At 32.5% G+C, this 14,645-nt stretch overlaps 1 protein-coding gene across 3 annotated transcripts in view; it reads right to left on the minus strand.

Moving 5' to 3' along the window:
* Positions 1 to 13,399, minus strand: part of slc39a11 (solute carrier family 39, member 11) — a 113,440-nt gene extending 100,041 nt beyond the window's left edge. For 2 of the 3 annotated variants that reach the window (XM_079389452.1, XM_079389450.1), the window contains exons 1-4: positions 13,345 to 13,399; positions 12,437 to 12,637; positions 11,423 to 11,461; positions 542 to 700 (exon numbers count right to left, since the gene is read on the minus strand). In XM_079389452.1, the coding sequence (XP_079245578.1) occupies positions 542 to 700; positions 11,423 to 11,461; positions 12,437 to 12,544 (306 nt within the window). In that variant the 5' untranslated portion in view covers positions 12,545 to 12,637; positions 13,345 to 13,399. The remainder of the gene's footprint in view (positions 1 to 541; positions 701 to 11,422; positions 11,462 to 12,436; positions 12,638 to 13,344) is intronic. The other variant, XM_079389451.1, reaches the window with a different exon arrangement.
* Positions 13,400 to 14,645: the final 1,246 nt, after the last annotated feature.

Here is a 14,645-nt window from a genome sequence, read left to right on the forward strand (position 1 = left end):
AAGTTTAATTCAAAATGTCCCATTTCCAAAATAACGACTCAGAAGTGCAATAAATGTAAAAATACACTGAAAATACACTTAGAGCTCATCTGACTGCGCTCCAATGAGGAACGACGGTCACAAGAAACTTAATTATCTGCATATATTAATAACTTTGGGGATATTTTCCAAATTTCAAGTCATAAGATGACTGAAGGAAGAACAGATTCTTAATATACTTCTCATCAATAATCACACCACATCCATGTAATGAGTATATGATGGAGATTATTAAAAAATAAATAAGCAAATTAAAAACAATAGTTGCAATGTAGATTACACAACCTAAAATGCAGCTAAAATAACAAATAATAAAATAAAAAAAAACTACTTTAAGAGACAAAAAAACAAAAGTTTGACAAATGTACCAACATACCAAATGATCATATATGCAATCATAATAAACTATATTTACTCTTTATTTAGACCCAACTGGCAGATGTGCAGTATTTTATTAGAGACCCTGTTTGTAACGCATGTTGGAAATGATTGTACAACTCACCAGAACGGGCATCATCACGTCTGCGATGTAAACGAACAGAGCGCCGAGTGCGAAACCCACAGCGACAGGGAAGAAGGCAAAGTCGCCATATTTCCCAGACTCCTCGGCCATCTCGATAGCAGGAGCCAGCAGAGACCAGTAGGACGCCGCCAGCATGACCTGAGCACAGGGACAGGAGAAGAGCTGCTGTCAGACAGAAGAGATTTCACCATCCACAGCACATACTCAAACACTAAACACAAGAACTGATCAGCATGATGCTGCTAAACCTGTCCCACACAATCTACTCCAGGCCTGAGGTCTCTGATTCAGAGTTTAGAGCTCTTTTAGTGTAATTGTAGAAACGTCCAACTTCAGCTGGTGCTTCACGTGTCTTTTCTCTGTCAAATCTTTACTGATTTTCATCAAGTAAACGTCAGAATAACTGCAGTTTCCAGATGAACTCTTACTGGACTGAAGCAGCTCAGCTTTACTTGATTCTCCATCAATCATTTTCTAGAAAAATCAGTGCATCTGATGATCAGGATCTTTTGAGGAGCGTTTGTTTCCAGAAGCGTTACTCATCATTGGATTGCACTGCATTATATATTTTGATCATTTCGATCTCATTTTACTAAGATATATGTGACCCTGGACCACAAAACCAGTCATAAGGGTCGTTTTTTTCAAAATTGAGACTTATATATCATCTGAAAGCTGAATAAATAATTGTTTCATTGATGTTTCATTTGTTAGCATAGGACTGAGATACAACTATTTGAAAATCTGGAATCTGAGGGAGCAAAAAAATCTAAATATTGAGAAAATCGCCTTTAAAGTTGTTCAAATGAAGTTCTTAGCAATGCATATTACTAATCAAAAATTAAGTTTTGATATATTTACGGTAGGAAATTGACTAAATATCTTCATGGAACATGATCTTTACTTAATATTCTAATGATTTTTGGCATAAAAGAAAAATCAATCATTTTGACCCATACAATGTATTGTTGGCTATTGATACAAATATATCCCAGCGACTTAAGACTGGTTTTGTGCTCCAGGGTCACATATTATTGGACATATATAGTGACAAATGATTTTTATATAATTTCATGCAAGTATCTGCTACACTGTTATAAAGATCTAATTAATTTACATTTTCAAGAATCAGAATTTAATATAATATAAATATAAGCATTTGCACCATATTTTTGCATCTCTGAATACTTTACATTAGATTTAGTAATTGAGCAGATGCTTTTATCCAAAGCAATTTACAAATGAGGACAACGGAAGCAATCAAAATCAACAAAAGAGCCATTTTCCTTCATATTCTCACTATATCATGAGCCATAAACGCCTGATGGATCAAATATGATTCAAAACATAAAACACACATACACAAAAGTTTCACCAAATGATTCAATTTCAAAAACATATATATGTCTGACGGTTATTTTATGTGTCAGGCTTAGATTCTGCAGAGGAGATACTTTTTGTTCTCACGTGTGTCTTAATATTACATCTATAATATTCTCCTTGTTCTAATGATAAGTGAAAACGAGCTCTTTGATGGCAACGGAGAAGAGCAGCTCAGTGATCAGAGAGAAGAAAACGCAGCATTATGAACCAAACACTTCAAAGAGAATGACTGAATATTAGATGAGGGGAAAAAGCATTATCATCTGCGACAGAGAAACAAATGTTAGTGTCAGATCTATTTCTGATGATTGTTTTACTTCTTGCCATTCAATTTCAATTAGGATTTTTTTTAATGAATCAGTGTGATTTAAATCATTATTATTGTGTAAATGTGACAGATGAGAACTGAAGTATTCCTTAAACTCTTGCATGCTGTGAGCATGCATGCATGATAATATATATATATATATACACATGCACATACATATATATATCTCATGCATGCATGCTCATATACATGCTCACAGCATGCATGCATGATAATATATATATATATATATATACATGCACATACACATACACATATATATCTCATGCATGCATGCTCATATACATGCTCACAGCATGCATACTACAGGAAGAGTATGTGAGATAAAAGTTCTAATTTCATGCTTTGATTTTACACTTTGCCAATAAAGTGCATTTAAATATTGTGCAAATCTTCTAAACTCCTGCCTGCATTGGTAGACTTTTTAATTATTCATGAGTGAAACTGTGATGCAAAACCCTCAAGCGGTTAAGAGCAAGTTTAAAATCATCTATTTTTTCCTATGCTGTCGAACACATTTGGACAAGTCGTGATCAAAGCCTTACTCATTTGTCCTGTAGGCATGCTGGTAATGATATCAGGACCTGAAGGAAAACAGCAGCACTGTGTATTACATCAGAGAGGGGAGATTTTATTTCACACACACATCATCTAATGTAAGAAAAGCACAAACTCAGAGACAGAATCACAAAGAAACATTGCAACAATGTTACAAATGTTCAAAAAACAACTTGAAATCTCCCGGTTTGAACTGGCAGCTTTTTCACTGTAGCACTAAATCAGATTGGACACCGATTTGGTTCAGTTTGGTTTAAACCATTTTTTAATGCATGTTAACTAAAATGTGACGCTGACCAATTTTAAAAACATGATGAATAATTAATGCTTTTTGTCAACTGAGCATGCAGTTTCTTTATAAATTATTGTTACATTTTGTAGCACTTTCTGAATGATTTTGTATGAACAAGCTGCAACCTGTCTCTAGAAATTACACCTATATGTCCTTATTATTATTATTATTATTATGTCTTGTGGAAAACCTCCATTTCCTGCTCCATTTGGCATCTGTTTTGTTCCCTTTGTGGGCAAAGCTGTTATTAAGATCAGGGGTGAAACGCGCAGGTTAATGCAGGACTTCTTCTATAATGACAGTCTATTCTCTGCCACCGTTTCACCGCAACTTCACTGCGCATTTCAGGTCAATTAAACGCTGAGGTTTTCTACGAGGTGTGTTATTCGTTTTCTCTTGGGAAGGGGGTAATTATTTCATTTTCTTGTGCACCTCTTTCCACCGAAGGAAGAAGACGGCGTAATAACGTCCTTTCTGGAGCGTAGACAAACGGACCTGCTCAGTTAATAGCTAATTACTGACGCTGTGATTGAACAGAGACTCGAGTCCGATCGACTCACTGAGAACTGGAGACTCAATCTCAGGAACCGGCTGCCCACAGGAGATAAAGGGGAACTTGTGCTTTCACCAGTTTTCTCATGATCAACACTTGTGATCCCGCTGCTCAAAACAGACCAGACACAATAAAACAAAATGCACTGAAATCTTCTGTTCAATAATATTTGTATTAAAAATTCTCATGAATTATTCATTCATTTACCTATAAATTATTCACCATGAATTTTTATATAATGAATGGACACAGATTTTAAACCTAAACAGTAATATTTAAAAAAACAAAAAATGACAGCACATAAAATAAGAAAAAAATACTAAAATTTAAATTTACAAATCACATGTAATACCACTTCAAGCCTACTATACAGTATATAACAGAATTAAAACTAGATTTAACCTAAATAGTAATATTTAAAAAATATTTTTAAATTTTTAAATAAAAACTAATAAAAATTACAAAAGCACATAACAAAAAATTTAATTTAAATACTAAAAGTAAATATAATTAAAAAAATATTAATAAATGAAAATGAAAAAAATGAAGAAAAAAAATTACAACTAATTTTAATTATTATTCATAAATATAATTTCATGATATTTAATTTTTTGTCTGCATGGTTGCACCACATGAAAAAAAAATTAAGCTGAATTTCATAATGAAATTGCTCAACCAATTTTGAAAACATAAGCTGCCATGACTTACTGATGATATCTTGTTTTACAGTGAAGAGTTTTACTCAAGTCACTGTATGCATAAGATTTTACATAAATGAATAGCTGTGGATCAATGTTGTTGAATCACAGCTCATTCCTATCTACAGTATAAAACAAAGCTGCTTTGTTGTTTGCTCTTTGGTCACGTCTCATCCAGCACTCAGAGTGACTGTGAAGTACTTTTAAGTCAGTGTTGTACTGCAGTCCAATTACGGAGCCACAGCTAAAGCCTAATTACTTTTCAGCAGCTCAAGGAACATTTAATCCTTCTTGAAAACCCCTTTTCTGTTTTGCTGAATGAAGGAAAACTCATTAATTAGCCGGTCTTCAGGTGGAGACACTTTCTGTCCTGATCTTAACACACTGTCAGTAAATGTGCTGCTGTCGTGTTTCCTCTCACACTCAATTATTCTGTTTGAAGCCGATCGCTGACATGAATGACAGCCTTCCCGTGTGTGTGTGTGCGCGTGTGTGTGTGTGTGTGACGCTGCATCTGTCTGAGGATCTAGTGTTCTTCTCGAATCCTTTGGAGTTTCACTTGGATCTTTGGGTTTCCAGCAGAAATACTGAAGCACTGCACTAACATCCACATTCAAGTCTTTTTCACAACATCTTTGAGTGAAGCGGCAACAAACTCAATTATAATGCATCATAATGTCTGTTTTGAGCCAGAAAATATAAATAAAAATTTCAAAAAATTGCATACAGTTTAAAGACTTTCAAAATACACATCAATCAGTTATTTATTTATTTCATATTTATTATATTTAAGATATTTTTTAAATGATTGCACTGATGTTGTTTTTTATTGACTATGTGGGTCTATTTTTCTATTGAAAAAAAAAATCACTCACTTTATTATCTGAAAGTTAGATTTTAAGCAAAATTTGAAAACTTTTCAGAGTAAATGTTTGTTATTTTGATGTTTTGTTAAAAAAAAATATGCAGGTTTCAAAAATGTAGACTCTTTTTGAGAAATCAGGAATTGAATTCCTTTGTGTGTGTGTGTGTGTGTGTGTGTGTGTGTGTGTGTGTTTTGTTTTGTGGATGTGGTTTATATGTCATTTGAAAGATTTTTTTTTTAAAAAGGGGATACATGGAGTAATAACGTAATTATAACAACATGGTAACACTGAAAACACTCACTCGTTAATGAGAAGCTGCTGCTCAGATAACAGATGGTTTTAGTTGAAAAATATTAAGTTATGAAGATATAAGTTAATTCTAAATTCTTTGGGTACAAATGGACCCAAAATGCGAAAACGTTACACAGATTTTGAAAACGGGCTAAATGTTACATTCTGTCTGGTTTCCATTATAATATGGGTTATAAAAGATGATTATGAAAACATCAAACCTCAGTGAAACCAGCTCTGACTGACTGTATGTCTCGGAAATAAGAAACCAAAGAGAAACTGGTCAGAGTAAGACAACACAAACGTTTGCTGAAGGTTTCAAGCATTTTACTAACAAGCCCTCGGCCTGAAATCCCAAAGAAATAATGAACAAATGAACAAAAACAAATAAACATTTGAATTGATAAAGAAAAACAAATGTACTGAATAAATATTGCATCAAATAAATAAATAAAATAAAATGCATTAAAAACTTAATAAATTAAATGAATTGAATAAATATGTAACTACATTTATTTATTCAATAATTCAATTAAAGCTTTAATAAAGTGTATAAACAAAATATTTTTTTATAAATTAATAAATACAAATAAATACACTTAATAAACAAATAAAAGGTTCCAAAAAAAAAATTAAATTAATTAATTAATAAATTTCCTCATTAATTAATACATTTATTTATTCAATAATTAAATTAAAGTTTTAATAAAATGTAAAAACTAAAAAAAAAATTATGAATTACTAAATACACTTAATAAACCAATAAAAGGTTACATAAATAAAAAATAATTATTAAACATTACAATTAAAATAAATCGAACAAATAAATAAAAGATTTAATACAGAAATGTACTACATACGTACATATATGCATTTAATAAATAAATACATTTTTAAAAATCAAGGGATAGTTAACATTTCAATCCAAATATTGAGACTGAAATAAGCTGATGTTTTTTATATTCTACTATAAAATAGCTTATTTAATAATAAACCGGCATTAACTCAAGTAATCATATTAGAGCGTGTATATTAAAATACAGAGTCAAATATGAGTTTCACAAAAATGTTGCACCACCACAAAAACCCTTGGAAAGTTGAGAAGGAAACCTGCCAGACACAACAGTCTGAGGAACAACAAACCAAATGAAAATAAAGAGACTTTACTCCAACTCGCCAAACAAGGTCCAGAGGAAATACTAAAGCTCAACAGCAGGTCACTTGCAGATTTATTGCCCTTTCTCCAAATACTATTTCATTAAATGACGCACACAGGTTTCAGTAAACGTCACCAATGTTAATGAAACGAACAGAGAAAGTTTCCCTTGACTCTACGAGCAACACATGAATAGATCTGAACACAAACGAGCGAGAATACAAATGAACAACACCAATGCAAAACTAATGATGGTGCTTTGCTTCATAAAGAGAAAACATTAACAGAAACCAGACAAAAAAGAAACCGTAGCCAAAGTAAGCTTTCAAATCATGCCATTCACAAGAACATAACAGCATTAGCACACACGATACAGCATGACTATGCCACACAGATGTGAAAACTTGTGTTTAATTAACTGTAATGCATGTAAACAGATGAAGTGAATTACAAACCTTGTCATAGCAATGACATTCAGAGCGAGTGCAGCTGCGATTTGTTCGCATATAGTTTATAATGGCCAATTTTCCCTATTTTAACACCTGTCAAAAATAATAATCCTGATCATATGCGTATAAATAATAAAGCATGTCATTTATGAACTATACTAGTAAAATAATGCTTTCACATAGGTTCCACTGTTTCAATAAATGTCTTAGTTTATAAGAAATAGAATAGATGTATTAAAATATAAATATTTGTAGAACAATATCTCCCAACCATCTGCCAGTTTTGCACTAAACACATTATATAAGCATCTAATCTAATAGTCAATAAAATAAAAAAAAATAAAAAAATTAGAAATTATTAGATTATTAGAAATTATTAGAAATACAATGCATGCACAATTTGCCTCAGAATTAAGAGTGACCTGATAGAAACATGATTAATAATTACAACAAATAAACTGAATGAATAAACGGTGAAAAAAAAAGATTTAAGACAGAATCCAATTTAGCCATCAAAGTTCTTATTACCAATTAAACTGTAATTGATTTTCTCCTCTAGTTATTTATCCAGCACTGTTCACAGGAGCATCGCTCTCATCCTGAACATATTGACTGGTAATCAGGTTCAGTGATGGGGATGGAGAGCTCGAGACCCGCTTAAAGTCTACAGCCTGACTGTTGAAACCCATCCGCTGTCACTCAGAGGACTCGATGGGACACTCCTTTCAACTTCAAGGCCTATATTTTGGCCTTTATACACAGCTAATATAGAGCTGGACAACACTGAATCTGTCTGAGAAACACTCCTCCTGTAAGTCACTGCCTCACTTACACACAGTACATGCACTGCTTTCCAGAGTCTCCGGCTTTTCACTTTCAGCCTTACAATGTACATTGTAATTAATAAAAAAAATGCATAAATAAAACACTTTCTAATAGACCATGGATCTCATTTATAAAGAAAACACCAATCCACCCAAAAAAAAAAAAAAAAAAGTTTCTAAAAGGCGTCCAAACTGCAGCTCATCTTAAAATTTAAAAAAAATAAAAAATTATTAAAAAACATAAATAATATATATTATTAGATGATAGATGGATAGATGTCTCTAGCTTTTACTCTAAATTGTAATTTAAAGAAAATCTAAATTCACACTTTCTGATGGATCATTTATAAAGGTATGGTATTAAATGTGAACGTACAACAATTTGTACAATTTCAATTTCACCTCCAGTATATATTATACAGTATTTGAGACACAATATTGTCTGTTTTTGCTCTACTTTAGTTCCAAACTTAGTGAGAAATACACAATGCAGTGGCATTTTGTTCCTGAATGAATCAGCGATTCAATGATTCTAGAGTTGCTTGCTGTGTTCCTGAATAAAGCAACCATTCAAACAAATCAGTTGCACAAATGATTCATATCTTACTCATTAAAATGCCCCTATTATAGGTTATGAAAGGTTCATATTTTGGTTTTGGGATGCATGCAAAGTCAAAAAACACTTTCATTGTCTTATAATATGCATTTATTTTTACCTCATTTGCTCAACAACTCCCAAACGATTCATTTAACGATTAATTTTTAATGAATCGTTAAATGAATTAAATTCATTAATTATGAATGAATTAAATGAATTATTAAATTCATGAAATGAATGAATTAAATGAGTTAAATTCATTTTTAATGAATCGTCAAAATAGCAGAACAAAAACACACCCAGCAAAATATCGTCTAATTATCATTATCCACAAAATCCAAGACAGTATAATTTTTTGTCAATATCACACACTCCTAATAGGATACTCAGAAAACTGGCCTGCCAAGTCGCAGTGAGTTAATAATGAGACTACAAATCAGACAAATCCATAATAAATCCACCGATATTAAGCAGTCCTGGGAAAATGTTGAAGATGAAACTAAATAGTTTTTGCTGCAAGAAACCTCAAATACATTATGAGTGAACCATATAATAAAAATAGTTGCAATTCTTTTAAAAGTGGAATCTGTCAGTGTTGTGCAACAGCAGTAGATTTAGGTTTGGACTGCTTTGCATCCCGATCCTTAATTACTTTTTGACTTCACTTTCTGTCAAAGAAAAAGCCAAAACACACACACACACACACCGACTACAACTTCCAGTGATTACAGCCATTAATCTTCCGTGGAAAACAAAGAGCAGAGCGAACAAATGCTTCCTCTAAACACATTTATTTCTGGTGACGACTACTGTTGAAAACATCACCCAGCTCCTAGAGTTATAATTGACCACACAAATCAGACTAACAGCCCTTCGGCATTTCTTAAAGTCTCTAACAAACAGCCTGTCCAGATGCCATCACCGTTCCTCCGCTGTAGAACCAGAGAGTGATCTCCTCAGGAATATTTGCTCTTGGCGAAGTCATGATGCCAGATGCTGCAGTGTTTCAGAAACACAGATGCTTGAGGCAAAGCGAGACCACCAAACTAAAGGACGATCCATATGGACAACAGCAGACTGCAGAAGAGGAGGAAGATGATGATGATGATGACTGCAATGCTGTAATTAATGTTTTCATAGGAGGAACACTTGCATTACCTTTCAGCTAATTTTGCACATTTCCTACCGTAAATATATCAACTTTAAATGCAATTTTTATTTTTAATAAGAAAATGTATATTATTTTTATTTATTTATTTTATTTTTTTGCACCCTCAGATTCCAGATGTCCAAACATTGTCCTAATTTAGCTAATTTAGTGTCCAGACTAAAAGGTTTCCAGCCCTGCAATATATGTGCTGCAAAGCCTATCTACCTGCAAAGATACAGTACTGTAAAAAGTTTTAGGCACTTGTGTAAAAATGCTGTAAAATGAGGATGCTGTCAAAAATAAAGTTCTAAATAAAAATGATGGAAATACAGTTTTTAAATACATGAATTATGTTTCCATCTTTGTTGCCACAGTTTTGTTAGTGCCTTTTTCAGTTCTAAAGACACTTTTGTCCTTATAGTGTCTATACAAGTCATTGGAGTTTGGTGATGAGTTTTTGGCTCAAGGTCTGTATATAAAGTCACACCAGAGGAGTTCAGCTGGGATCAGGACTTGGCTTTCTGCAGACCAGTCAAGTTCTTCCACACTGACTCAATCAATCATGTCTGAACCGTGTCTTATACACAGAGACACTGTCATGTTAGAATAGAAAAGGGTTCTGTCCAAACTGTTGCTATAAAATTAGAAGCACACAATTCCCTAGAATATCATTATATGCTTAAACATTAAGATTTGTACTCATAGAAATTACTAAAGTAGTCAAACCTGTTCATTAGAAGGGGGTGACCCAATACTTTTGGCAATATAGTGTATACACACATATACACACACACACACACACACACACACACACACACGTATATATATATATATCTATGTATGTATAAACAAAGCACTGCATGTGTATATATATATATTTTTTTTTTTCTTAATGTTTTTTATTTTCTTATTTTCTTTTGTTAAGGTAGTAGGGTTTCAAATTTCAATGTTTTATGAAGATTATTCTATGAAGAAGAAGAAAAAGCCTTATTTCCAAATGCAGTCCTCATATTGGGGACAATAATGCACAATCTGTCAACTGAAAGTAGGCTCTTAATATGAATTTGATTAAATATTAGCATAACCTGCAAAATATGAAAGCAAGAAACTGACTTTACAAAGTTGAACCAATGAAACTGCCAAGAGAGAGTCATTTAACCTTTGCATACAGATTAAAATGAGTTACATAAAGTAATTACTTTAATCACACCATGGTAAACTACGAAGCATCTGCCAAGATCAAACACCAGCATATCTGCATAAATATCACAGAAGTCGGAGCAACTCATTTCTAATTAGCAACCAAAAAAATGCATAATTCTTATCCAGTTTTGTAGCTCAATGTGCTCTTTAAAAGACAAACGGTCATCAAGTGCAATTATATGTAAACGTTGAAACACTCTCAATCTCTGCAACCTCAGCAGAGCAATAACATTATGCTAGACGACACTGAACCTGGTGTTGCATTCAAATACTGCAGATAATCAAAACAGGACAGTGTAATTAACTCTGGGTCACATCTATTCTTTTTTTAAGCCTTACTGACAGTTTTCCTGAACAACAAAGTGCATAACGTGCTCCTGCCGGCCCTCACTGAATGAATATTTCATTGTGCAAAGAGAAAGAGATGTGATGCAAACACACCAAGAGAATGCACGGCAAAAATGGGAAGAAATGATAGACATATAAAGCAAAGCAGGAAAGAGTTTCTTACCCCTGCGGCAAATCCCAGACTGCCATCCAAGACCCGCTTCTGTGAGGAAAAAAGAAACAACACAATTAAAAAAAAAAAAAAAAAGACAGCTGTGGTTGCCAAAAATCTGCCATAAAATACAGTAGCAACAGTTTAGGTTTTACAGACTGAACTTAAATTTACAGTAAAACTGATATAATGTTAATATACCAACCTAATGACCTAGTGAAATACAAAACATGTGACACTAAAAATTGATGTAATAAACATTCATTTAACAACATAATGTTAAATAAAACCCTAAAGCACATAACTTATATCCAAAAATTAAGAAAAGGCGTTCTCAAATTAAAAAAAAAAAAAAAATCTAATGTTAGCCGTCTTTTTTTTTTACTGTAAATTATAAGTTAAGATAACTTGTTATTTTTAACTTCTAAAAATGTTACATTTAACAGTATTTTACCGTAAAATTACACGAAATATCCTGTTAGATCAGATTTTCTTTTTATAGTAAGGGACCATAGCATTTTTATAGTTGTTTACTAATAAAATTACAGTTAAACACTCAAATCTTCATTCACCTTGACTCTTCTAAAAAATAAAAATTATTTTAAAAAATAATATTAAATTATAATATTAAAAAAAGTTTTAAAAAATAATCATTATATTTTTATAAATATTTTAATTATTTAAATGTTAAGCCTATTTTACTTGAATAAATATGAACTAAAATTTCCCCATTAAAGGGAAAGTTCACCCAAAAATGAATGAAGTCATCATTTAATCATGTTCCTTCTGTTGAACATGAAACCAGATCATTTGAAGAATGTGGGTAACAAAACAGTTTCTGGTACCCGTTAACTTTTACAGTATTGGGAAAAATAATATGGAATATTCCTTTAACTTTCATTATATGGAAAGCAGTGGTCAGTACATTCTTCAGAATACCTGTGGATATGACAGAATTGTCATTTTTAACTATCCCTTTAAGCTTCTCTCTATATTGAAAGCCTTGACTGATGTAACCCGTCTCACCTGTCTGCTGGAGAAGACGAAGACGAGAGCGGCTCCAGCTGCGGTGAGGCCCCAGGTGAACAGGGTCCCCAGCAGGGCCTGAACCACAGGACTGACGCCTGCAATCATGGTGCCTGTGCAAATCAAACACAGAGAGACGAGGACGCAGTTTATTCCTCACACAGACGGGTGTGTGAACCAAATCCTGTTTATCCAGGATATCTGCAAACACAGAGCTCTGTGCATTAAAGAAAGCCCATTTAAACCAGTAAGTTTAGTTACAGGTAGAATTAAGAGCACCGGTATATTTGTAGCAATAGCCAACAATACATTGTATGGCTCAAAATTATACATTTTTCTTATATGCAAAAAATCATTAGGATATTATTTTGTATATTTTCTACCATAAATATATCAACTTTAAATGCAAATTTCTCAATATATATATATTTATTAAATTTTTTGCACCCACAGATTCCAGATTTTCAAATAGCTGTGTCTCAGCCAAATACTGTCCTATCATAACAAAGCATTATTTATTAAAATCGACTCTTATGACTGGTTTTGTGGTCCAGGGTCACATTTATGAACATATGTGGACTAGATATATATCTGTCTGCGTGAGTTTAACATATGTCATCAAACAATTAAACATATTAACTAGCACTGCAGTTCATTCCTATAGAAGCAATGTTTATAAGCAGTTGAAACACTCATAAATTATATAATAAAGCAAATGCAGCGCTGTTTAATGAAATAACAGACTGAAAAACTCCTGCAAAGTTCATCTGCTGAAGCCCATGCTGCATATAAACATGCCAGTATTTTAGAAACACTAAATAAACGCGTCGATAGCAGATGTGTGCTTTTTTGCGCTTGATTTCATTCATTTTACTGCAGCAGAATATATTGAATAAGTCAGTACTTACTGTTTACAGACAGCAACTGAAGCTTCACTTCCTGCTTCCCTGTGTACACGTGTCTAAGTCCCGCCTCTCTCGAGCTCCTATTGGTTCGTTTCACACGCACCGGAGTTTTAAAGTGACCACGTCAGCTACGTTCCAACAGGTTATGCGTGTAGATTCATATTTACCTGCCTGAACATTATTACAGCTGAATAATGTTGTGAACTGTAGATTAGAAAAAGCGTCACTAGTTACATATTTTTCTCCATGCAAGATCATTCTGGAAGGATTTGGAAATTTATTAGGAGAAAGTAACGACCTTTGAGGGAAAAATAACTAATTATAAATACATACAAATTGTCATTTACTTCTTGATATGATGATCTGCTGCTGTATACTGTAAAAAAATATAAAAAAAATCGAACCTACAAATAAACTAGAGATTATTTGAGCACGTTTTACAATAAAATACCATTTCAGTCTATCAACTTGTCATTTAAATGTGTTAGCTGCCTTTCTTTCTAATTATTTTTAAAATTTAGCAGCAATTTCTGAGTGAAAATTGTTTCAAAGTAAAAAAAAAACAAAATGTTCAGTGTGGTCTATACAGAATAATAATATTAAATAAATATAAATTAAATTAATACTATAACTAAATAAAATTACAAATAATACAATTATTGAATTATTAATTTTGTGACATTTTATTTAATAATTTTTTACAATTATTCTCTGCACCCCCGACTGTATTATTGTGTATACATGATATTTTCATGCTGCTTTATATTCAAGTGACCTGAGTTTGAACCCCGTTCAAATTATATTCCAATCCCATCAATGATATAATTATAAAATGTAATACTTTTATATTGCATTATTTCTCTAATCAACCTTTTCTTATCTCTAGTCCTTTATCTTTTCATTTTTTGTCACGTGTGCTCTTTAATTAGCTCCTTTATATTTGCTCTTCAGTTATTATTCTCCTTTTATCTCTTTTCTCATTTATTTGATCTAATATCTTGTTTGATAACGACAGCTTTGTTAGAAACGCATGTGGTAATGTATCCTGCGCTGCTTCTCGTCTCCTGAATGGTGAGCAGACTGTTGTTTCTTTCATGACAATGGGATTCACTAACTATGAACTTACATTCGTCTTTGAGAACAGAGTCCATCAGGGCTGTTCACTGAAGTTTAAAATAGCAGGGGATCACAAACTGAAATATTAAAATGACTTCCATCACATAGAACTATATTATTTTTATTGTGACAGACAGATTATACCGGATTTCTCTTTAGGAACTGTTACCAGAAAAATAATAAAAATG

This window comes from Barbus barbus, assembly GCF_936440315.1.
Source record: "Barbus barbus genome assembly, chromosome: 32".
Taxonomy (NCBI): Eukaryota; Metazoa; Chordata; class Actinopteri; order Cypriniformes; family Cyprinidae; genus Barbus; species Barbus barbus.